Raw genomic sequence first — 27,341 nt, 5'->3', positions numbered from 1 at the left:
GTGCTTTTTAATTGACTTCCCATTGATTTCAATTTTTTTAAGTTTTTTTGTGGTTTACATCACTTGTTATTGGTTGGAGTTTTAGCTCCTGTGATGGTGTGGGTTGGCTCCATGCTCTTACTTGACTTTTGAGAGCCTCTTATAATCCGTCACCATCGATAATGTAACTAAGGATGAGCCTAGCAAGTGAGGATATATTCATCCAGACAAGGGGTAGGTGCATAAAGTGATTAGTGCTTTTATTAAAATCCATAAATCAAAATAGTACTCAAAACAGTGCAATGCATTAAATTGTCTGATAAATAAATAATTCATAAAAAAGTGAACTGTGAAGGTTAAAAGTCCCAAATAAATAATCCACTTAAAACAAGGTTAAAATCCCTTTAAAATTCCTGAACTCTGGTGCATCCCTTTAAAACAGATGTTCCTTTTCAAATCTCGCAGCACAGAGAGACATAATCCAACAGGCGCAGACAACCCTCAGTTTCTTCTCATGTCCCTGCCGCCCATCTCATGGCATTCCATGGGACGCTGCAGGGGAATCATCCAGAGTATTGTGTATCTGCTCCTTGCCTGCTCAGCAGGAGCAACCTTCACCCCCTCCACTTGAGCACCAGCCACACGCTCCATCGCCGGGGCTCCCCTCCTGTCCGCCTGCTTCCTCACTTTCGTCCCAGCTGTCTCTCACTCTGTCTTGCCCTTCTCTCTAACTTTTAACCTCCACTCTTGTTCTCTGTCAAACCTTTTTCCTTTCCTTCATTTAGTCATTTTTTTCTTCTCCTGAACTGGCTCTCCTTTATATGCCTCTGTGGGTGGAGTACAGAAAGCCAATGGAGCAATCAAGACAGACCACACCTTCATGTGCAGATGCACTCTGTCTCGATCACCCCACCAACATCCCGCAGCCGTGTGAGCACACACAAGCCAGCTATTTAATTATTTCTTTATTTAAAAACTGACCACTTGCTGCTTAGCCGTAGACCCACTATTTCGCAGCTCCCCATGTTCTGTAAAGTTAACTGTTGTTTCCCTATACTAGCACTGTTTCAATTTGTGTGTTGTTTTTCATCAAAACCCTCCAAAACTTCATAATGGTGCAAGATTACAGATCTAAGTGCTATATTTAAATATGACTGAAGCTACAATTTTTACAGGATTTTCTAAAGGAGAAATTTTATATATACATCCAAAATTTCCATTATTTATACTAATTACCTGTTTCAATTCCAAACAATATAGTTTCCTGCACAATTGTGTTTTGCAGTGACCATCAACAGAACCCAAGGTCAGTCAGTAGGAAAAACAAGAATTCAACTATGACAGCAATATTGCACTCATGGCCAATTGTACATAGCATTATCAAGTGTAAGGAGCTCCAGTGAAGTAATAATATTAACATCTGTTTGAAAAACAAACCAAAAAATAAATTACAAATATTATACATACTGAAGAGTACTCTGTTAGTGTCATAGTACTTCTGATACATCTGCTTAACTGATGGTACTGTAATCTGAGGCCCACTGCTGGGCGAAGCTTAGTAACACTGCTAGTTTTTATATAAGCAGTACTTCTTTAGATATAGATGTGTGCCTCTTTACTTTTACATTTAATTTGTTTAACTATTTTGGGACATTTAGATATCCAAATTATATAACTGTGCTAATGAGGTCGATCATTTATCTCTATGTTAATTGGTGCAAACTAATGCAATGAACTTAAGCAAATGAGTCTAACTTACTTAATATTGCTGCTTTGTTAAATTCTTTAGTCTTGTCATGCTGATCACATAGCAGGCTTCCTCAAGCTTGTTGCAAAAAAGGATGTCCATTTTGGATTTATTTATAACTGTGACTGCAATTATTCTTTATTTCCAGAGTATTACCCTCCCACACATATACATGCTCAAAATTAGCCACTTAGAAATTTGCGATGTTCAGACTGAAAGCTGCCCCTGTGGCAACACCTCTTTTTATTCTATCTGGGTTTGCTTTTCTTCAGTAACTATTATGTCAGTCCTGAATATTCAAGGTGGTTAAGCTACATTGATGTACAAAGTTGCTCCACTTGTTTGGTTAATTCGAGCCAACCCCTTTTTGGCACAATGGGTTTTGTGTACTGCAAAGAGGCTAAAAACAGATTGGGAGATGCGCATGTTTTCTGGAAGCTGGAACAAAAATAGTTTCTAGAATATGTAAGCAAGTATCAAAAACAAAATACAAAGGCCTAAACTTCACTACAGTGAAGTCAAAGCTAGCATTGCCAGAAGACTTTTCCTAAATGACAAGAATTTCACCAGAATCAAAATGTTAAGTCCAAGAACCAAATAGAGACGTGGGAAGCTGAGTCGATAATCAGATTATCTAACGCTGTAAGTGAATGATATGCTGTTCAAGGTTTACATTCACAATCTTGGACAGAAGAGTGAAACATTGTGCGGAGTTCAATGGCAGGAGACTTTCTAACATGTAGGGCCTCTTGGGACGCATCCCTTAGCAATGGTGTAGTCTGTCCTAGCAACTCATCTCTCTTCTCTAAAATTCTTAAGGTGTATTTTAAATATACTTTATTATGTCTTCAATAATAACAATATAAATTACAGTTTTTATTTTTTTAAAGATCTGGCTCACTGCTATGTACCAAGGATTAAAAGCTGGTACTTTCTTTTGGCCTGGATCAGATGTTAAAATCAATGGAACTTTCCCAACAATATATAAAGATTTTGACAGGTAAGCAAATAGAATATACATTAATTCAGGAACTGATTTCTTGTGTTTTGCAGGAAGGAACACCCACAGTAAATGGTCATGTTCTTCCATGCACACATCTTAAAAACAGCAATGAAAGGACAAAACACTTAAATATTTGAGAAAAACAACACTTATGTGGCCTGCTTAAATTTCTTAAAACAAGCATCTGTTAAGGCACAGAACAGTAGCACATCATTAGCAACAGCAGAATAAGAGTTCCTGGTCACGTGAATAATCAAGCACACTTCTCTTAGTCTGTACACCCCAAGGCTTTTTGGGCTGGCTGATTCAGGGAAAAGATGCCCAGAGCTGGATGGATTGATTATTTCAACAGGAGCAATAAGCTGTAGTAGTTGTTTTTTTTTATCACCTTTCTGAATATTCCTTATTAAAACGTGTCCAGTAACCAGCAATTAACTCTACATGTCCTTGTAAGTCCATGCTTCTGTCTGTAACTGGAAAATTCTCAATAAAAACTATTACATGAAAGAATCTTATACCTGACCTAATTTTTCTGAAGTATGTCTTCATTAGAACATTTACACCTGAAAGAAATTTTATTTTGGCTTATTTTAAATACTGTAGCATTTGATATTCAAAAATGTTTTTTGTAGTAAAAGATAAATACTGTACTTTCATATGTCTATAAATTCTGTTTCAATCAATGTGTAAATATTTAAATATATTTAAAACTGAAAATATGTCTGCAAAACTATTTTAATGTGCCAAAATACTGACATATTGACAACTGGTTGTTGATTATTTTTATTGTTTGCTAAATAACACAGTAAAGCTGTGATGAACATCTACAAAACTGTTTCTGAAAAATCTTTTAGAGTCAGCTCAATTTTTGTTCAGGTTCTGTTACTTTACATATTCAGTATACTATCAATAACATCTAGATATTTCTGTTTCAGAACATACAGTATAATATACAGTATCTCACAAAAGTGAGTACACCCCTCACATTTTTGTAAATATTTTATTATCTTTTCATGGGACAACACTGAAGATATGACACTTTGATACAATATAAAGTAGTCCGTGTATAGCTTGTATAACAGTGGAAATTTGCTGTCCCCTCAAAATAACTCAACACACAGACATTAATGTCTAAACCACTGGCAACAAAAGTGAGTACACCCCTAAGTGTAAAATGTCCAAATTGTGCCCAGTTAGGCATTTTCCCTCCCCAGTGTCATGTGTCATTAGTTTTACAAGGTCTCAGGTGTGAATGGGAGCAGGTGTGTTAAATTTGGTGTTATCACTCTCACATTCTCATACTGGTCACTGGAAGTTCAACATGGCACCTCATGGCAAAGAACTCTCTGAGGATCTGAAGAAAAGAATTGTTGCTCTACATAAAGATGGCCTAGGCTATAAGAAGATTGCCAACACCCTGAAACTGAGCTGCAGGACAGTGGCCAAGACCATACAGCGGTTTAACAGGACAGGTTCCACTCAGAACAGGCCCTCGCCATGGTCGACCAAAGAAGTTTAGTGCATGTGCTCAGTGTCATATCCAGAGTTTGTCTTTTGAAAATAGGCGTATGAGTGCTGCCAGCATTGCTGCAGAAGTTGAAAGGGTGGGGGGTCAGCTTGTTAGTGCTCAGACCGTACGCCGCACACTGCATCAAATTGGTCTGCATGGCTGTCATCCCAGAAGGAAGCCTCTTCTAAAGATGATGCACAAGAAAGCCAGGAAACAGTTTGCTGAAGACAAGCAGACTAAGGACATGGATTACTGGAACCATGCCCTGTGGTCTGATGAGACCAAGATAAACTTATTTGGTTCAGATGGTGTCAAGCGTGTGTGGCAACAACCAAGTGAGGAGTACAAAAACAAGTGTGTCTTTCCTACAGTCAAGCATGGTGGTGGGAGTGTCATGGTTTGGGGCTGCATGACTGCTGCCGGCACAGGGGAGCTACAGTTCATTGAGGGAACCATGAATGCCAACATGTACTTTGACATACTGAAGCAGAGCATGATCCCCTCCCTTCGGAAACTGGGCCGCAGGGCAGTATTCCAACATGATAACGACCCCAAACACACCTCCAAGACGACCACTGCCTTGCTAAAGAAACTGAGGGTAAAGGTGCTGGACTGGCCAACATATCTCCAGACCTAAACCCTATTGAGCATCTGTGGGGCATCCTCAAACGGAAGGTGGAGGACCGCAAGGTCTCTAACATCCATTGGCTCCGTGATGTCGTCATGGAGGAGTGGAAGAGGATTCCAGTGGCAACCTGTGAAGTTCTAGAGAACTCCATGCCCAAAAGAGTTAAGGCAGTCCTGGAAAATAATGGTGGCCACACAAAATATTGACATTTTGGGCATAATTAGGACATTTTTCACTTAGGTGTGTACTCACTTTGTTTAGACATTAATGGCTGTGTGTTGAGTTATTTTGAGGGGACAGCAAATTTACACTGTTATACAAGCTGTACACTGACTACTTTACATCGTATCAAAGTGTCATATCTTCAGTGTTGTCCCATGAAAAGATATAATAAAATATTTACAAAAATGTGAGGGGTGTATTCACTTTTGTGAGATACTGTATATGGATATGTTAAAATTTTCAATAACTCAATAAACAGTTGCATGTATTTGGTATGAATTATGAATATAAAATTAAAGTAATCAGTTTATTATACCTTGTAAAATATGTTGTCTAACTGCCTGTCAGTTGGCAGTTACAGTATTGCAAAAGGCACTCACTTACCATCACACTTTTTTGGGGGACACACACAAAATGATTTAACATTCTCCTCAGTGTATATTCTTCTGTTAAACACCATCTATACATTATGTTGACTTTCTTCTTGCTGTCAGGCAATTTCTTAAAGGCTTTAGTATATTGTCAAGGCCCACTGTTTATAAATTTATGTTGAATCATTACCCTCTCCTAGTTAGTCATACATACATTTTAAAGAATTGCTTACAAGGAGAAAAGGAGATACTTCTCTAAAGCTTGTTTCATTTCATGATTCTATCACATCCTGCTGATAAAGAAAACAAATATCAGAGCATCAGGTTACTGTTAACATTCGTCTCTGTAGTGATATTGTTTCTTTGGCCAGGATCATTACAGAGATGGACAAGTGATAAAGGATAGTTTATTTGGTTATTAAGTGGGGAATTCTCTCCACTTAGAAACAGGGTAGCTATCTGTAAAGGCAGGTCAAGGGATTTTTTGCTTTATTTTCCTAGAACTTTTTGGTCTCAGTATTGAACCCTTTCCTGTTTCTTTTGCCTGAGAAAGTTATACAATATCATTAATTTTTTTTTGTTTTCTCCCTACCTTTGAAGTTTTGTTAGTCAGTCCAAGAAAAGAAAGAGTTGCATGTTTTCTGTAGATAGAGCCTGACACATGGACAGGAGAGCAGAATAAATACAGGAACTGGATAAAATGTTAGCTCTAGTGGTCTACGTGTCACTCTGCCTTTTCACAAGTTATTTTTATTTCCAGCAGCTTCCAGATACTGTAAATCTCAGTAGTGACATAATCACCTACTATAATTAATATTGTGATATTCACAGCTGAGTGCACCCTATTTCAAGCAATGAAAGTTAAGATTTCAAAGGGGTGCCAATAGGCAAACACTTCAGAAATAATTAAAAAAATGATTGCCATTAAAACCAATGAGGCAAAACCAAATCAGGAAGGAAAAGAAAAGGTTCAAAATCAAAAGAAGGAGCATTATTTAAATCCTATTGATCTAGAAATTCAGTCTTTAACAAAGGAGAAATATTCATGAATGTGGTAATTCTGTTGCTGGGTGAAGTTTAAAGAATTTTGAAAATCCTAATGAATCATAGTCTTCCTCTGTTGACAAGTTTATTCCAGAGTCCTCAATATGATTTCAGTTCTATAATAAGCTTGAGGGACACTTGCAATAGTAAAATGTTTCCAGTAGCACTAACCTCTCTAAATATCCTGCTCTGACCTGAATAAAACTTTTGACTGAGTTAGTGGCAGCACATTCTGGAACATCCTCTGTAGATTGTCATTTTCTTTTTGTCATCTTTATGCAAAACATGTAGGGTGTGCATGGTTGACCACAAAGGGGTGACATTGAACCCCAAATCCTAGACAGAATCGAGCCAGAAACAGTTTCAAGGTGGAATAAAACTTATTTTATTAATCACTATGCCTCCTCCTGATGTACAAAGTCCAAACACCACATTCACAAATAATTACCAGTCCTATTCCTTCTCCCTCCATTCTTACAGGTTGCCCTCTGACTGACCTGGGCATGGCAGAGAGACTCCTTTTTTTACAAGACCTATGAGTAATTCCGGTGCCTGGGCATAGCCAGAAAGAAGCACCTCTGGGTCATACATAAGCTCCCCAATGTGAGGAGAACTTCTCTCGACAGCACCCTCTGGTGGCCCCCATGGACTCTGACAGGGTTTCCTTTCCAAACTACAGGTCCCATGATACCCTCTGGGTGTCCAAACTAGGACCACACCAGAGAAGCACTGCCAATCTCTTGTTTTGGGAAATAAAATGTCCCAGTCCATCCATTATGGCCACACACTCAGGTAAGGCATTACTTTAAACAATCCTCAACTGATACACATATGCAACATATCTTCCATTGATGTCCATGTGGTTAAAATGTAAACCATCTAAGTGATGAAGGTCCCATCAGTTAAAAAAAAAAAAAAAAGTCCTACAAATCTGTGCTCCTCTACCCTAAAAACAAGATTTGAACTACATGTTAAACCTTTAGATCTCATCCATATCATCTGTCCTAGCACCTTGCTTCCAAGGAGACAACCCTCTCAGTTTTGTCCCTACACTTAGCATTTAGGTCTTTTGTTTTGCAGAGATGTCAGCCTATTCTTACCTATATAACTTTTCTGAAATAAAAAAAAAAAAACAAACTGGATCCTCCCAGACTTACCCTACAGATTATTCACATGTCCAACTAGATCTGTCACCTTTCCACCAGCAGAGGAACACACTTTTTGAGAATGTAACAAACTAAAATAATCCCATGTGTCATTTCCCCTAAATAAATGAGTCCCCTCTTCACGCTATTTCCTTCTTTCCATGAACAGGTTTAGAGTTAACCTGTTAGTTCTTTTCATTGAAGCCTACCACCTCAGAATTATCAGAATCTTCAGACAGCTCTGGGGTTGATTTCCTTGGACAGTTTAAGTCAAATGTTGTATCTGGTTACCTCACTCTTACGCCTGACTATGTTACAGCTGTCTGTAACTCTTTGGATTGAAGTCTACACCTTCATAACTTTAGCAGTTCATACAACCTCACTAAATGAAATCTGGACTAGTCCCTAGAATTTCCTATTAAAATGCATACTAGCTATTACCTGCTCAAGTTAGACATTTCAAGATGCTGTATGAACTGGAATTGTAGATTTAGGATTTCTGGAATCAACATTCCAAGAAGTCCACCATAAAAATGTTTTTTTTAAAAATTCCTTGTTAGCACTGTTGCTTTTCTCTTATGGCAATAATTGTACATTTCACCTATTATAGCTTGTGATGTTTATCTGTAATTGAGACTTGACATGTTAATTTAAAATTAAGATAAATAGCACTCACTACCATGTCCCAGCTGTAGTCAGTAAAAGGGCCACATATACAATTATATGTACTACTGTACAATGCAGTTTTAAAAAAGCAATTGCCCACATGCTTCTGTGTAATTGAAGAAATGGCAATAGTAGCATCCACAATTTTAATTTTATGAGTAAAATTTTCCATATTCCTAACCTCACACAATACTTGAAAGCAGTGAGGTCAGCACACAGCCATGATTCCATATGTGAGCAAAGCAAAACATCCATCCATCTTCCAACCCGGTATATCCTAACTACAGGGTCATGGGAGTCTGCTGGAGCCAATCCCAGCCAACACAGGCGCAAGGCAAGAAACAAACCCCGGGCAGGGTGCCAGCCCACCACAGGGCGCGCACACACACACCAAGCACACACTAGGGACAATTTAGAATCGCCAATGCACCTAACCAGCATGTCTTTAGACTGTGGGAGGAAACCGGAGTACTCGGAGGAAACCCATGCAGACAAGGGGAGAACATGCAAACGCCACGCAGGGAGGACCCAGGAAGCGAACCCAGGTCTCCTTCTTGCGAGGCAGCAGCGCTACCCACTGCGCCACTTTGCCGCCCCAAAGCAAAACATCAGTTCTGTACTAGAAATGTCATTTGTATATTTTGCTTTTCTAATTCTTTTTGATTTACCTCTTAGTAATGAAGTATATAATATTGTGTTTTTGAATTTCAGTAAAGTACCTTTTGAAGAGAGGGTTCATACAATAATGAAGTGGCTTTCTTTACCAGAAAATGAAAGGTAATGAACAAAAAAAAAAAAAAAAAACAGTGACTCGACATAAAATATTGTTCACAATATAAGAAAACTAACGCGTATGTAAAGTCTGTCAAAAAGCCCCTGGGAGAAAATGGCTTGCATGTGACTCATAAATGATACTCGTTCCGTTTGGTAAATAGTGTTTATAATTAACGTTTATATTTTAGGTCACTGCTTTTGCCCACTTACTTACTATATTGTACACTGTACTGTATATTACCATGCTGTATTATCATACCTTCACATATTTATTGTTACATTCACTCAATAAATATAAATCTATGTCAAAGGTTCCGTGTTGCTTTACTTATTACAGTATTGTCACTGCGGAATGTTTTCCAATAGTGGAAATAGCAACTAATAAATTACATTATAATTTTAGACATCATTTCAATATATTGAACTGGAATTGAACATCGTCTCAATGAAAAGGACATATTTTTTGCTTCCATTTAGTGATGTTCACATTAAAAGAATTATTATTGCTATTGATACTCCAATTTGTCTGTGTATGTAAGCTAAATGAAAATGATGAAATTATATAATAAAGTATGAAATTAGTTCAATGACACTTTGTACTAGATTCATTCACTGGAAATATGACTGTTAAATAATAATAAATACTAATATATAGCACAAGCAAAACATACATTTTTTGCTTATACAGAAGTTACCGACAGGTTTAATATAGAATTCTAAGGACTGTATAAGTGTTTATTTTTTTTTTTAAATAAATAAAAAAGAAGAATAAATCTGAAATTTCATTTATTAAAAAGTAGTTCTCAATTCAGAAAGCAAAACTCTCTTGTGAGAAGCAATAAATTATTTGGAAACTTTTTGTTATTGCAGTCATTATTATATGATAAATATTAATTAATTTAATTTAATACTAGGGGACTTTGCCCCCTGCTCGCTTCACTCGCCAATCCCCCGGCCTGCGCTATGCGTCAGCCACTTCACGTCTCTGCTGCTCGCATATGTGGATTTCACTTTCATTAAACAACAACTCTTTTATTTCTCTTGGATACACCACTTCATTAGAAAGAAACACAACTTTTCCCTGATGGCAGCACGAATTAGACGATCTACAAGTCTCCGACTTAAAGTTCAAATCCAAACAATATATTCGATCGCTTTTTTCTGTTCTGTTATTTGACCAAGTAATATTTTTTTTTGTTTGTTTGAACTAATGCAATAAATACTACCATTGTTTTTGAGAATTTCGAATTTTAGTACTTTCATAATCTCTAACCTACTCTGCATGCGTATCATGCTAACGTTTTTGAACATCTTTATGACGTTCTACTTTGTCATCTACTCTTTGTCTTTAAAGTCTCTTCTCACAGGACTCGAAAGTATCTCTCTAAAAACGTCACATCTCGTTCCAGGATTTTTTTATATAATAAAGAGATTATTTAACATAATCTGTGTCAAAAAATAAGTTTATCTCAATATACAAGCATCAGTGATGGCATAATTATACAATGCAATATTTCTTTTTGATCTGAAATTACAAATAAATTGGTCCTGAATTGTTTATTTTAAAAACTGTAATATTAATAGTTACATTTAAGATAGGAAATAAAAATGTTTAAAATTATAAAATGCAAGCTTTCGAGGCAACTCAGGCCCCTTCTTCAGGCAATAAAAGGTGTCATTTTGCTTGACTTGTCACTACATTTGTAATGGCTAACATGGTACAACACCCCAGTACTATAAAATTATAAATAAATTTAAAATTACTGATTAAGTCATGCTGCCAGTGTTTTAATATAGTTAATCAATTAACAAAATAGAATAAGTAGATAAAATAATAGATTGCATACTGGGGAAGTGACATCAGACTCTGTCTTCTGTCACTTGAACTATTGCTATCAAGAAAAAAACACGTTTGACTTGATTATACTTAATTCTAAGGTCCTTTATTGTTGTAAATTCTGTTAAGATATTGTTTATAACACACATGATGCTATATTGCTGTGTCAATTCAAATGAATGGAATAACGACAGCTTTTGTTATAAATGTGTCCTTCTTTGGTCATATGGTATTTTCTTTTCCCAGACCACATTTCTATACACTCTACCTTGAAGAACCAGACAGTTCAGGGCATACATTTGGACCTGTCAGTGGTGGGGTATGTAATTTTCATTCAAAGTTTATTTTAATTTATTTGAGTCAGTAATATATATATATATATATATATATATATAAAAGTCAATGTTTGTATGTATGTATGTTCCAGCATCACGTCCGAACGTCTGGAGCGATTTTCATGAAACTTGGTACACATGTTTCTCATTGGTCAACTAAAAATACTGTAGGGTGAAATCAACCCTAACCCACCCTCTTCTGGGTAGGATGGGAGATGATCTTGCGGTCTTGTATGCATGTTATCATTCAGTTGACACCCGGAACGACCACCAGAGCACGAACTGGAGGTGACTGCCAGCATTCTTTATGTTTGAGCACCACCGCGCCCCTGTTGCTTTTGAAATTAAATAGATTTGGCCGGTTCGGAGTGTCAACTGGATGATAGCATACATACAAGACCGCAAGACAAGGACATTAGAGAGTCTTTATTGTTTGTTAATTTATTTTTATTTTTAAAGTTGTGTTTTTTTTAATTATATTTTTCTCAAACAATAAAAAAAAAACACTTAATTTTCCTCCCGCTGGGTATTTCAGCTAGTTGGATATATTGGTAAATATACTGGATCAGCCAAGTGAAACAGAATCTGTTTCTGGCTGAGGTTATGTACTGTATAGTATAGTGTAGCATGGTATAGAGTAATGTAGTATAGTGTCATATAGTATAGTGCAATATATATCAATTTAATGGATTAGAACAACAGTCATCTGCAAGGTTTACACAAACTTTGACAGTCAAGTTATTTTACAGACCAGATTAATATATCACTATAATTTAATTTATGGAAAAACTAAAATGTTTTGAAAAATACTTGAATAAACATAGAAACATGTAAAAAAAAACAGCCTCTCAGTGCTGACACGAAAACTGAAACAAGCAGCAATGTTAAATGTTGAACCATCATCTCAATGCCATTATTTAAGCAGTCTTAGGAAAAGCAAATTAAGAAATGGGTACTGTACATGTTTCCAGCATAATTTGGTGACACAAACAAACAACCTTCATTTGCATAGTTCCTTCTTTCTTTCTTTTACTCACAGTTCCCATAATTTGTAAAACAGTTACACAAAAGTTAATTAAATAATCTGTAGAAGTTAAAGATATGTCTGATTTGCCAAAAATCAGTTTTACCATTTCTCTGTTACCATGCAGCCTAGCAGTGTAAACTGTGATATACCATTGCGGTGCCATATCGAGACTAGAAAGAATGTGTAACCAAACACTTGTGGTCATGAGTGCACATGCTGAGCACACTGTTTCCGTAATTGATGGAAAAACCATATGTGCACTATAAGGGAGCAACACAGACACAGGACAGTGACACCTTTCTGTGCATTTGATGAAAATCAGTCTTGTGCAGATCTCTACAGGACCGACTCCTTTTCAGAAAGAGCATCAGTCATCCTTTTTAAAACATTTGCCGGATCTTTCACTGGATCACAGTCATATCAGGTGTCCAAAAACAAAGTTAGTTAAAAATGTCAACTCCCTAGTCTTTACGCAGAGCAATCTACCATACTGGCAGTGGAGCTGTTAAATGTTTATGGTGGAATCACATGTAGCATCCAAACATGGATGATGAAAGCCAAACTAATGTTAATTTAAACACTACACATCATATGTTTCAATTAGTCTAAAAATATGCCTCCTTCGCTTATTAAAAAACAGTAGAAGATACAAAATTACTTTAAATTTCTTTAAACAGCAGTATGACAACATGAAGACTGACTTTAGTCTCTTATTCATATTATAATTCCTGATAATTAAGGTTATGCTTCCAGGTACAGAAGATCTCTCTCTTATCTCTTTTTTTTCTAGTTTTTGATAAATGTTTTTTTTTTTTAAACAGTTACAGTATTAAAATCAAGGTTAAATGTAGTCTGGCATCTATCATCTCACTATAAAATTTTTAATTGATTATTAAATTGAAGATATGCTGCTGATAATTGCAAACTCAAGTGTCGGCTCGTCTTAACTGTCTTTCGGACAATGTTATGTCTACAATGTCTGAGGATGTAAGAGACGCTAAGGAATGTAAAGTGGGTTATTTTAAATATTCCCACTGCAATCACAACAGCCTAAAGAGCTCTGTTACACCTTATCAGAAGAGCAGGGTGGTGAAGATAGTGAGTGAGAATTAAAGTAAGATTGAAATGCTTCAAATCTGACCTGCCTCCATATGAGGAAGAATGTGATCATTTCTAAATAAATTGGATGAATTGTCACATCTCAAGGTGAGTCACGGCCAGTTCAGTTAGTGTAGCATTTTGAGAACTGTGGAGAACAGGCTCAGACTTCTTATTTCAGATGATATTTTAATGTTGGACCGGTTATATCTGATGGAATGGACAAGGCAGTGGAATAAGAAAGAGAAGGACTGGGCATCTACTGTATGTGAATGAGCATTGGTAAAAAAGGGAGTACATTACAATTGAAACTTGAATTAACTTCACTTAAATTATCAAAATATTTTGGCAATTCCAATCTGAATACAAATGCAAACACAAACAAGGTACATTTTGCTTATAACACAGCAGGCTAATTTAGTGCAGAAATGGAAAATGACATTTGGAAAAGTACTTAAGTTACAGTTTAAGTCACGTCAAGAAAGTTCTTCTCCTTTCTCCTACAGTGACATCACCTAATCACTTCTGAGACTGGGGTGATATTTCTCTCTCTTGAGTCCTCCGTTGCATGTAAAGTGCCAGATCTCCAAGGTAGTCCTCTGGCTTTTTAATTTTAAAGGGGCCACACTGGCTTACAGTGAAAGAGTACTGAACTCCTGCCAGTTTATCCTTGGATTCACTCACACCATTCCTTTGAACTTGGATGCTAAAATACATGTGAGGACTAAATAGCAAATACAAATGTTAATAAACCTCCCTATAGTTCTAGTCTTGAATTTGGATTCTTTGATTTTTTTTTCTCTGTAGTCTGCTTTGTCATTTATGAAGTTTTATTTTGTATTCTCCATAGAAGGGACAGAGAGTTGATTAATTTATAAGTATATGATATGGATATTCCACAGCTGCTATTGATTATTTAACTGCATCTTTTCTGTAAAAATAATACAGGCTTTGTTTATTTCTAGGTAATTGAATCTCTGCAAAGTGTTGATAGGATAATTGGGCAGTTGATGAATGGGCTTAAACAGCTGAACCTTGACAGATGTGTTAATATTATAGTAGTTGCTGACCATGGTGAGTAAAATGTATTCAAAGTATTATAGACATGAAAGAAATGTACTTTATTTTTTCACATAAACCATAAAATTACAGTGTCAGGAACTGAATAAAAAAGAGCAAGCCCTAGTGGAGGACAACCCCAACAAGAAGGTTCTGCAAAATATACCCCTTTTGTTGTTGTTATAGTGTACTTCTACTACTTTCACCAGTAATAATAATAATAATAATAATAATACATTTTATTTATATAGCGCCTTTCCCATGCTCAAGGCACTTACAGAATATAATAAAGAACAGCAGAATATACAGTATATAGCATTGAACAAACCAGATAAATAAATAAAGAAGATTAAGACAGTAAATTCTGAAAAAAACAGACAACATAATTGATGGTCTCGCACACACAGATACAGGTTACATGAGCATCTTGACAGAGAAGTAAACTGAGAGAAGGGTAATAAAGTCAAGTAGAGCTAAAAGCCTTCCTGAACAGATGAGTTTTGAGTTGTTTTTTAAAAGAATTCATGGAGTCAGCTGACCTGATTAATTTTGGTAGGTCATTCCAGAGTCTGGGCGCTATACAGCTGAAGGCCCTGTCACCCATAGAGTGTAGATTAGTGACGGGCACAACAAGATTACCAGAATCAGAGGACCTTAGTGGGCGGGCAGGCACATAGTGATGGAGAAGGTCACTGATGTAGTTTGGCGCGAGGTTATTTAAAGCTTTGTAGGTTATTAGTTGGATTTTATATTCGATTCTGTAGGACACAGGGAGCCAGTGAAGGCGGAGCAGGATGGGTGTGATGTGCTCACTGCTGCTGGCTCGAGTAAGGACTCTTGCAGCTGAGTTTTGAATAAGCTGGAGCTGTGATATAAAATTAGAAGGGGCACCTGCCAGTACGGAATTACAATAATCGATGCGGGATGTGATAAAAGTAGATATCATCTTGGAATGCAGATAAAATGAAAGCATTTAAACAGAATGACATAATTATGGCCAGTGTGCATGAGGATGTAGAATGGGCATCAATATACTTTAATGTTATGTTACCTCCAAAAGCAGCAATTTGTGGTAGACAGATTAAAAATAACTTGCAGAAATAGAAATATGGTAGGCTAGTTAAGGTAGGCATGCTTGATGAGTGCTGTATAACTTATATATAGTGGGGGGGGGGGGGGGGGGGGGGGGGGGCACTGATATGCTAACATTCTAAGGTGAACAGGCAATGAATAAGTTCATGATGACCCTAATACTGTAACTGGTCAGATATTGAACTTTAAATAATATACCTTAATATAAAATCTGGATTGGTACGGTGTAGCCAGATTAAGGACTATCAGAATTAAAACTTAATTCAAACGACAGTAAAGGTTTCACCTATCCATTATTTAGTCAAATTGAGAATCATGGGGATCAGCGACTATCCTGACAGCATCAGGTACAAGGGAGGAGCCATCCCTGCATGAACAAACAGTCCAGTACTTTTAACTAAAATAAAAGCTGGAATTTCATTCATTCATTCATTCATTCATTATCTGGTTTACTTAATCCAGTTCAGAGTGCTGGAGGGAGACAAACACAGAAGGATCAGGAATATATTGAAACCAGTCCTGGAAGGGTCAACAATTCTTCACTCTCACTCACTTCATCTTGTTCTGCATATTTATTTCAGTCCAAGTTCTCAGCTTGTTCTGAACAGGCTGTGTGCTTTAACATTCTGACAGGCAGTCTGTTGTTTTGAAGCTGTACAGTATTTTGTTTGAATCTGCTCTCTACAGAGAATACTTACTGTAGTATTGTCTAGGAAAAATGTAATAAATTAACTCCCATTGCATGCAATTAATATCCTGTTAAATAAACAATACTACTTACCTCTTTGAGACTTTATGTCAACACAAATGTAGGACAGACAGAAAGTCGGGGCCAACAGGCTCTTAATGTCAGCTAAACAGTCTCAAATTGCCTGACTGGGCCCCTCTGTGGAATTCAACATCTGCAGCTTATCTGATAAGATGCTAGATACCTTGCCATATAACATCCAGTAACATCTCTCGAAGGCATGAACTGGACATCCATGTTCTGAACAAAGGACCATAAATCAATATTGAATAACATTGATGGACAGAACATTGCACCAGTGAGCAACCAAAAGGATGGGTGTATGTGCACTCAAGAAGCCAAAGGCAAGACCTATATTCCTTCCTTTAAAAGCCCTTGTAAGATCCTAATTCATTGCTTCCCTCTATCAGCTTACTGCTTGACCTGGACGTAACTTCTGCTGTACAGCAGAGACCCCAGTGATAAGGGTGTGGCAGGTGGCCGCAACGTGGTTGGAGAAATCCCTTCTACTCCAAAAAAACAGCCAGGGTTGGACTAGAAAAAAAATGGCATACCATCTGTAACAGAAGTTGGACCAGGGGTGCCATTACAGTGGTGGCCAAATGTTTAGAGTGACACAAATATTAATTTTCACAAAGTTTGCTGCCTCAGTTTTTATGATGGCAATTTTTATATACCTGTACTCCAGAATGTTATGAAGAGTGATCAGATGAATTGCATTTAATTGTAAAGTCCCTCTTTGCCATGAAAATGAACGTAATCCCAAAAAACCCATTTCCACTGCATTTCATCCCTACCACAAAAGGACCTGCTGACATCATTTCGGTGATCCTCTCTTTAACACAGATGACAGTGTTGACGAGGACAAGGCTGGAGATCACTCTGTCATGCTGATTGAGTTAGAATAGAGAGGTTCAATTGTTGTGAAGAACGCTTCAGGGCACCCAAGAAAGTCCAGCAAGCAGCAGGACTGTCTCCTGAAGTTGATTCAGCTGCGAGATCGGGACACCAGCAGTGCAGAGCTTGCTCAGGAATGGCAGCAGGCAGGTGTGAATGTATCTGCACGCACAGTGAGGTGAAGACTTTTGGAGGATGGCCTGATGTCAAGAAGGGCAGCAAAGAAGCCACTTCTCTCCAAGAAAAACATCAGGGACCATGAATGATATTCTCCAAAAGGTACATGGATTGGATTGCTAAGGACTGGGGTAAAGTCATTTTCTCTGATGAATCTCCTTTCCGAATGTTTAGGGCATCCGGAAAAAAGATTTTCCAGAGAAGAAAAGGTGAGCACTACTATCAGTCCAGTGTCATGCCAACAGTAAATCATAATGAGACCATTCATGTGTGGGGTTGCTTCTCAGCCAAGGGAGTGGGCTCACTAACAATTTTGCCTAAGAACACAGCCATGAATAAAGAATGGTACCAAAACATCCTCCAAAAGCAACTTCTCCCAGTTATCCAAGAAGAGTTTGAAGACGATCAATGCCTTTTCCAGCAAGATGGATCACCGTGCTATAAGGCAAAAGTGATAACTAAGTGGCTCAGGGAACAAAACATTGAAATTTTGGGTCCATGGCCAGGAAACTCCCCAGACCTTAATCCAATTGCAAACTTGGGGTCAATCCTCAAGAGGCAGAGGTGGGTAGAGTAGCCAAAAATTGTATTCAAGTAAGAGTAGCATTACTTCAAAATAATATTACTCAAGTAGAAGTAAAAAGTAGTCATCCAAAAAATGACTCAAGTAAGAGTAAAAAAGTATTTGGTGAAAAGACTACTCAAGTACTGAGTAACTGTTTGAGCATAATAAATGATTTATATTTTAGAAATGTTGTAATAAGACAAACAAAAATATAAAATAATGTGCAAATTCTGCTATTTCCAAATAATAAAAATTGAGTAAAAATAAATAACATCTTTACAAAATAAAGATGCACAAATAACACAAAGTTCCAAATCTCAGTTTTTCACAACAAAGCTTTTGAAGCCAATACCTACAGTAGGTAACATGTATGTTTGAACAGTGCAAACTACTTACAGTGACAAGATATACTGTACACTGACAGTATAATACTGCATATTCACTTTGTGGTGTAGCGGGTCCGCAGTTTAAAAAAAAATTTAAAAAAGGTCACTTTCAAATCCATAAAGCCGTGTCACTCTCCGTAGGTGCAATTGCACGACCATGGGAAGTTAATGAGGTAGTTGGAGTGAGTCACACCTGCACGTGTGGGTGCAATAGTTCTCAATTGCTTCATTGGCTTTCTGCAGCGTGTGATTAAGGCCCACGGAGACAAGAGTGTATATATATACGGTCGGCACAAAAAAAGAAGGGGGAATCAAAGAAAAGAAGACAAGAAAAGAGTCTGTAGGGGACTGGCATCGTCACACACTTGCCCTCCAAATAGCACAGCTGATAGAAAATAACATTAGAACAAGGCAGCTTGTGCACTTACAAGAAGTCTCACTTTACCATGACCGTCTGTGTCTATACGTGTTTGGTTAAAACCTGCTTGTTCTTCACTCAGTGAAGTGATGGTTAAGCTTCAGAAGGAGTTGGCTCTCAAGGTTCTTACAGTGAAGCTGTGACCGTTTAGCAGTGAACAAGAGCCCCTCATGACTAAAAGTCTCTCACAGGCTGCAGACGCAGGAAGTTTGTGTGTGGTCATGTGACTGCATGGTTATGTCTGATTGGTGAAACAGAATCATGTGATTATTGTTGCTATGTCTGATTGGTGAAACAGTCATGCAGTAGATCCACTGGCGACTTCTCTCTGGCAAAAATACAGCGCATCTAATGTGTAAATGGAAAAAAGTAATGAGTCGAGTGTTGCTCAATGTAGTGGAGTAAGAGTAGCGTTTCTTCTTCACAAATGTACTCAAGTAAAAGTAAAAAAGTATGCTATAGTAAAACTACTCTTAGAAGTACAATTTTTTTTAAAAAGTTACTCAAGTAAATGTAACGGAGTAAATGTAACTCATTACCTCCCACCTCTGTCAAGATGTGGATGGACAAACAAAAACCCACAAATTCTGACAAACTCCAAAGATTGAATATGCAAGAATAGGCTGCCATCAGTCAGGATTTGGCTCTGAAGTTGATTGACAGCATGCCAGGGAGAATCGCAGAGGTCTTGAAAAAGAACGGCCAACACTGCAAATATTGACTCCTTGCATAAACTTAATGTAATTGTCAATAAAGGCCTTTGAAACTAATGAAATGCTTGTAATTATACTTCAGTATACCATAGAAACATCTGACAAAAAGATCTAAAAACACTGAAGCAGCAAACTTTGTGAAAACCAATTCTTGTTTCATTCTCAAAAGTTTTGGCCATGACTATAGTTTAAACAAGCTCCTGAACAAAGAAAAAAATCTTGCTGAAGATTGCTCTTCATCTCTAGAGAAAGTTGATTAAGAAAGGAACAAAGAATCACATACCCCAAATCATAAGTACAAATACTTAGATTTCCGAAAGTATTAATTGTAATTTAATAGACTGGACAATGCCAGCTAATGTATTGTGGTATTGGTGTCATTGTAACTGAAAGGTAAGGAAGAATAGGTTCTGGCTATTCCAGTAAGAAAAAGCAGAGCAACATCTCTCACACACACGTGCACACACAACCACGCACACACAGAGAAATCTGTGTGTGCAGGAGGGTGGTAAGCCAGCTTAGAAGCTAGCTGTGAGTAAATGAATGCCACAATGTAAACACAAGAAGCCCAAAAGCTAGCTGAAGAACTTATCCATCTTGAATAAATTAATTGAAGGATTAGAATTCTTAGGTTATTTTCCTTTTTCTACAGAAAAATATCTATCTAAGCCACAGGTGTCAAACTCCAGTCCTCGAAGGCCGCAGTGGCTGCATGTTTTCATTCTAACCATCTTCTTCATTAGTGAACCGTTTTTACTGCTAATTAACTTCTTTTGCTTTAGTTTTAATTAACTTGACTCGGGCCCCTTAATTGTCTCTTTTTCCATAATTAGTAGCCAAACAATAATGAGACATCAAACAAGCCACCATATGACCATCTCACCTGTGCCCATCACACAATATTTGAAAATAAATAAAGGTGAAGGTCTCAGTAAGGTTGATCTCTCAGGTCACCAAAATATTTTGAAAATGTTCTTAGAAAAAAACAGAAAAATCAACAGATTTGGAAATGTCTGCTGTGGCAGAATGAGAGCAGCAACAAGCCGTTGAATTAAATAACGGGCTTAATTAACGGCAAGAATCAGCTTCTCATTAAGAGACTGTTTGGAGTGAAATTGGTTGGAGTTTGAAATCCCAGTTTAGCTGGTCATCTGTTGGCTCGTTTCACGTGTCATTTATGTTTGGCTGTCATTTATTGAAGAAAGGAATCAATTCGAGGACTCACTCCTTAAAAGCAGGGTTATTAAAATGAATGGAAAAGGAGTTAATTAGCAGTGAAAACTGCTCGCTGATTAGGAAAAGGGTTAGAATGAAAACCTGTAGCCACTGCGGCCCTCCAGGCCCGGAGTTCGACATCCCTGACTAAGCCAAGAGACAGAATTCATAAGCCAACTAAGGTTTCAGAGTTTTATATTTTGTGTTTGTTTTTGTCTTTCAACTATAAATATACACCATATATACTTGCATGTATCCATCTATCTTCTATTAACTTTATGTTATAAAAAAATTGCATAATTTTATTTCAAAAAGAGTGTTCAGGTTTTTTTTTGTTCATTTCATTTGATATACTTTGTTAATCCCTAAGGGGAAATTGTCTTTTTGCATGTACTTTGGAGGTCAGTGTGCAGGGTCAGTCGTTGTAAAGAATCTCTGACGCAATTTTCAAGTTAAGGACCTTGCTCAAGAGCTCAAAAAAGTACAGTAGGATTCCTTCTAGCAGTAATGGCATTTGAACCGGCAACCTTCCAGATAGCAGCACACATCCCTGAAAGTAAGTCTATCATCACATCGAAACACAACAGAGAAAGTGAATGTGTTAATGTAGACTTTCGCCAATTTATGAACTCTGACTAGGCCGTTGGACACCTCTGGGTCCATGGATCTTGATGATAATCCTCCAATTAGCTGTGAACCACCCAATCTTACTGAGATTGCACAGGCGGTGAACCAGCTGAGGGTAGGGACGGCTGCTTAGATCTGTGGCATCCGGGGTGAACTTCTCCGGGCTGGTGATAAGGCTCTCCTCCTTCTATTGCAAGCAATCTTTGATTACATTTGGGTGACGGGCATCATTTCAGCTGAATGAGAAACAGGACTTGTCATGCCTATCTGGATAGGGAAGGGTGATCTCCTGGATTACAGCAACTACAGGGGGATAACACTGCTCTCGGTGCTGGGTAAGGTTCTTGCTAGTGTCATCCTCAATAGGATCCATGATCACTTGCTCACCTACCAGCGACAAGAGCAGTGTGGTTTTATGCCTAAGAAGTCTACCATCGACTGCATCCCAGCACTGAGGGTTCTCATGGAGGGCAAAAGCAAATATTGGCAGAGTTTCTTTGCAGCCTTTGTCGATTTTCATAATAAGTTTGACTCAGTTGATTGAGCTGCCCTGTGGGACATCCTGAGACTTCATGAGATCCCCACAAAATGGTTAGATATCATAGTTGGCCTGTACATTGGTACTATGAGTGCTGTGCAGAGTGGAGGCAGAACCTCTGCGTTTTTCCCAGTTGATTCTGGGGTTTGTCAAGGGTGTGCTCTTACTCCTACTCTACTCTGTTCAGTGCTTGCATGGATTGGATGTTGAGCAGGGTCGTGGGGTCCACCGGCTGTGGGGCATCTGTTGGTGAAGAAAGATTTATTGATCTTGATTTTGCTGGTAATGCTGTGATCTTCACGGAGTCAATCGAGGCCCTGATTGGGGCTCTCGAGATACTGAGTGAGGAGTCATAGTGTCTAAGCTTGAGAGTGTCCTGGATAAAAACCAAGACCCAGGCCTTTAATGGCTTCTTGGGCACAGCAATTGGCAGTGTGGAGAATGTCAACCTTGTCTAGAAGTTTACATACCTCAGCAGTGACATTCGTGCCTCTGGTGACACTTCTATGAAGTTAGCAGACTGATTGGGAGAGCATAGGGAGGGGGGTCATTAGGTTGCTGGGAAGGTGTGTGTGTGTGGCACTTCCATTATCTTTGCATAAGGACACAGGTCCAGGTCTTTAGAGTCTTGGTGCTTCCTGTTTAGCTACAGTATATGGTTATGAGACTGTGATGGTGCAGGTCAGCTCCATGCTCCCACTCTTGTCTGGGAGCTTCTTGAACCCGACACTGTTGATGCTCATGATCAGGATGAGCTGAGCAGATGAGGACAAACACACCAAGCAAGGGGATGGTGAAACAGTGTTCAGTGCTTTTGTTAAAAACAAACTAAACAAAACAGCATCCCAAAGTGCAGTTGAAAGTTCTAAATTAATAAATGATCCAATTAAAAGAAAGTGTCTGTGGAGGTTAAATTCCAATAAATAGAAAATCCATTAAAAACGAGGTTAAAACTCAGGCAGGAAACTGTACTTAAAAGCACAAGCCCTGGTGTATTCTATTAAAACAGACGTCTCATTGACTTAACCAGGGTGGGTCCTTGCAACCAAGAAGTCGCCTAAACTGCAGTTCAGCCCATCTTCATCTCTGCTTCTGTAGTTGTCTCTGGCTTCAGCTAGGCACCCCACCGATCCTCTACCGCTGCCAGGCTTGCGTCCTTGTGGTCCATAGCACCACCGCAGAATGCCCCTCTCAACCTCTCCTTGTCCTATAGCCGTGCTGCATCTCTCTGGTGAGTCACTACAACAAAGCAGTATTTCGGCCACTCTAGCTACCCAGGTCACTCAGCTGCAGTGGCCATCAGCCCTCTAGCACCAGCCACACACTTAATTCCTGGGGCTTTCATCCAGGCTACCTGCCGTCTCTCTCTCGAGCTTGCTAGCTCCTGCCTTCTCTCTCCATCCTTTAACCTTCTTTCATTTTCCTCTGTTCTCCTCTCTTGCTGATTGGCCTTTTCTTCTCGATCCCCCTCTTTTGTACTTGCGCTTCCCTTTTATAATGGGGACGTGGCACAGCTGAAGCAATTAGCAGCTCATGGCGTCAATTAGGGTTGCGGACGATCCTGCACCTGTGCACAAAGTGCAGAGCTATCACCTCCTGCATCCCGCACAGGAAACCAGGTGAGGGCATGGTAACATGGCGAAAGTGAAGACGCAAGTCTAGTGATTATTTATTTAAAAGATGCCCATCAGCCACGGACTTCACTTTACCACAGAGACATGGACGCTATCGACTGACCTGAGACGAAGACTGGACTCCTTCAGTACTGTATCTCTTCAGATAATCCTTGGTTACCACTGCTTTGACTTTGCGTCGATCGAGTGGTTTCTCACAGAGTCTCAAATGAGGAAACATTACCTGTATTGTGAGGGAGCATCAGTTACAGCACTTTGGCCAAGTGGCACGATTCCCTGAGGAAGATATGGCTTGAAGGATCCTCATTGTTGAGGACAACAACGGTTGGACCAGGACAAGGGGACGCCCATGTAACACCTGGCTGTGGCAGACAGATGGTCATTTTCAGGGGGGCCTGGACCACGTGTCTGGGGGGTTGTCAACCTGGGATTCCCAGCTGTTTCATCGTGGGGTGAGTGCAGCAACGTACTGTACTAGCACATCCTCCCCAGCCTGACCTCTTCTAGATATGTGCTGCTTGATTTTTTTCTTAATAATTGCTTCCATTAATTTACTTGTGGTGCAAATTAATCTTTAGTGGACTATAGTTACTTTGATCAGCCTGCTCACCATTTTTAAACAAGGGGATAATGTTTGTTAGTGTACAGTCTTTGGGAATTTCACCAGTGTGCAGAGGTTTTCAAAATATGTACCAAGCATTTATATGTGTACTCACTAAATCCCTCACTCCAGGATAAATGTTATCTGGTCCTGGAGATTTGTTAAATTTCAGCCTTTCCTAGCAGTACTTCTCCTTAAACAATTTCTGAGTCACTAAATATATTCCATAGTAGTACCTGTTTTTGAGTAGGATATCTACTTCTGCACACACATAAATTTCAGTAAAGTTCAAGTTCAAGGCATTTGCTATTTCATTATCTGTATATTCTAGCTCACTATTATTGTTCCTTTTCACCGCCTCCTTAACCGTTCTTTTAGGACTAAAATATTGAATGAATCTCTTTGGGTCATCTTTTGCCTTTTTTATTATTTTTCTCCAACTCTCTTTCCTAATATTCTTTTAAACTGCTATTCTCATGCTCTCATATATTATCGACAATTAGTGCTGGAGTTACTCATCTTATATGCCTTAAACAGCAATTTTTCCTTTTAAGGTTCTTATTTATCCACCTCATAGTACTGCTTTTAAAGTTTGGCATGAACTTGTCATACATTATATATATAAAACCATGTTAAATCTGCTCCACTACTTATCAACTCTTTCCACACTTAAAAGCATGTTCTGATTTATCTTACTTAAGTTGGCTGAATCTGCTTAAAGTTTGCCCTACTAAAATTAAACTCTTTATCTTTGAATATGCACTATGCTAGGAACACTTTGAAAACACATCAGATCTCAATGGGAAAAAAATCATGCTGGATATCTATACTGATATATTGGTAATGTGTTAGGAATGAAAGCATGCAACATCAAAATCGTACTCAGTAGTTTGTATGGCCCCCACGTCCTTGTATTCATGCCTGACAACATCGGGGCATGCTCCTAATGTGACGATGGTGTCCTGGGGGACCTCCTCCCAGATCTGGATTAAAGCATCACTGAGCTCCTGGAGAGTCTGAGGTGCAACCTGGTGGCGTCGGATGGACCGAAACATAATGTCCCAGAGGTGTTCTATTGGATTAAGGCCAGGCAAGTGTGGGGGCCAGAAAAAGGTACCAATTCCTTTATCCTCCAGGGACTGCCTGCATACTCTTGCCACATGAGGCCGGTCATTGTTGTGCACCAGGAGGAACTCAGGACCCACTGCACCAGCACAGGGTCTGACAATGGGTCCAAGGATTTCATCCCGATACATAATGGCAGTCAAGGTGCTGTTGTCTAGTCAGTATATATATATATATATATATATATATATATATATATACAAGGATGATCCAGAAGAGGTATAGGAACTCTGGGAGCATACTGATCTTCAAAATATTAACTCTCCTAGCTAATGAAAGAAGGAGGGAGCCCCATAGATGGGGCAGTTACTCTGTAAGAAATTAATTATTTTTAGGTTACTTTACTAATTACTTCCTGGGAAAAGTAAATGACTTTAAAATGATAATGTTACTTCTATGATACTCTGAAAATCATGTAAATCTGTACAAATTATAAAGTACAAGAATGATAGTTAAATGTCCTTTCAGTATTTTACTAAGGAGGAAACCTTGCATTCACTAATAATTAGATTAATGGTCAAGTTAATTTACTTGTACACAGACTTCTCCATTTTTGTGACATCATTAAAAAGATTGAAAAAATTAAAATGTGTGTATATTTTGTGACATGACACTTGTATCATTTTCATTTGATTACTTTACTTACTTTACTTATGCCCTCCACCTCTTCCGGGGTATGGGCCACCAAAGGTAGATCTCCAGAGGTTTCTGTCCTGAGCCATTCTTTCTAGTTGACTCCAGGTGTAGCCCATCCTTGTGATGTCTGCCTCGAGGTTGCGTCGCCAGGTGTTTCTTGGACGGCCACTCTTCCGCTTTCCTTGGGGGTTCCATCTGAGAGCCTGTCTGGTGATGCTGGTGTGCGGTTTGCGTAAGGTGTGCCCTATCCATCCCCATCTTCTCTTCCAGATTTCTGCTTCTACTGAATGTTGGCAGGTCCTTTCCCATAGATTAGTGTAACTGATGGTGTCTGGCCAGCGAATGTGGAGGATCTTTCTGAGACAGGTGTTGGTGAAAGTCTGGATTCTTCTGGTGGTGTTTTTGGTTGTCCTCCAGGTTTCGGCCCCGTACAACAGTACTGACTTCACATTTGTGTTAAACAGACGGATCTTAGTGGTCAAGGTCAGTTCTCTGGAAGCCCAGATGTTCTTGAGCTGGATAAAGGCGGCTCTTGCTTTGCCGATCCTTGCCTTGACGTCTGTATCTGTTCCACCCTGCTGGTCGATGATGCTGCCCAGGTAGGTGAAGGACTGTATCTCCTCCAGGGAACTTCCATTTAAGGTGACTGGGTTGTTGCTGCTGGAGTTGATCTTAATAATCTTTGTCTTCTCCGTGTGTATGTTGAGTCCAACCTGTGATGATGTGGCTGCCAACACATTTGTCTTTTCTTGTATCTGCTGCTGACTGTGGGAAAGAAGTGCAAGATCATCTGCAAACTCTAAGTCTTCCAATTGGCTCCACAAGGTCCACTGGATTCCATTCCTGCGTTCACTAGTGGATGTCTTCATAATCCAGTCGATAGCGATGAGGAAGAGGAACGGGGATAACAAGCATCCCTGTCGGACTCCTGTCTTCACTTGGAAGCTGTTGGTGAGCTGCCCTCCATGGATCACTCTGCAGGTTATTCCCTCGTATGAGCTCTTGATCAGATTGACCACCTTGGCTGGGATGCCGTAGTGCCGGAGGAGCTTCCACAGAGTCCCTCGATCCACACTGTCAAACGCCTTCTCATAGTCGACAAAGTTAATGTACAACGGTGTATTCCACTCCAAGGACTGCTCGACTATGATACGTAGCGTTGCAATCTGGTCTGTGCATGATCGATTCTGCCTGAAACCTGCTTGCTCATCTCGTAATTGTGGATCGACGATGTCCTTCATCCGCTCTAGGAAGATCCGGCTGAAGACCTTGCCTGGCACTGACAGGAGTGTGATGCCTCTGTAGTTGTTACAATTACTTAGGTCTCCTTTTTTTGGAAGCTTGACTAGGTAACCCTCCTTCCAGTCAGTCGGTATCTCTTCCTCCTCCCAGATCTTCTCGAAAAGAGGGTACAGCATCTCCACCGATGCTTCCAGGTCTGCTTTTAGGGCTTCTGCTGGTATGTCATCAGGTCCAGCTGCCTTCCCATTCTTCATCAGGGTGACGGCCTTCCTGATCTCTTCT

General features: G+C 39.0%; 1 protein-coding gene across 1 annotated transcript in view; it reads left to right on the top strand.

Annotated features, from left to right (window-relative positions):
* Positions 1 to 27,341, top strand: part of LOC114663832 (ectonucleotide pyrophosphatase/phosphodiesterase family member 3-like) — a 196,643-nt gene that overhangs the window by 68,235 nt on the left and 101,067 nt on the right. The window contains exons 9-12 of the mRNA XM_051935499.1: positions 2,617 to 2,726; positions 9,027 to 9,092; positions 11,173 to 11,245; positions 14,352 to 14,460. Coding sequence (XP_051791459.1) covers positions 2,617 to 2,726; positions 9,027 to 9,092; positions 11,173 to 11,245; positions 14,352 to 14,460 — 358 coding nt within the window. The remainder of the gene's footprint in view (positions 1 to 2,616; positions 2,727 to 9,026; positions 9,093 to 11,172; positions 11,246 to 14,351; positions 14,461 to 27,341) is intronic.

The sequence above is a fragment of the Erpetoichthys calabaricus genome, chromosome 13 (genome assembly GCF_900747795.2).
Source record: "Erpetoichthys calabaricus chromosome 13, fErpCal1.3, whole genome shotgun sequence".
NCBI lineage: Eukaryota > Metazoa > Chordata > Cladistia > Polypteriformes > Polypteridae > Erpetoichthys > Erpetoichthys calabaricus.
This window is presented reverse-complemented; position numbering and strand designations above follow the sequence as displayed.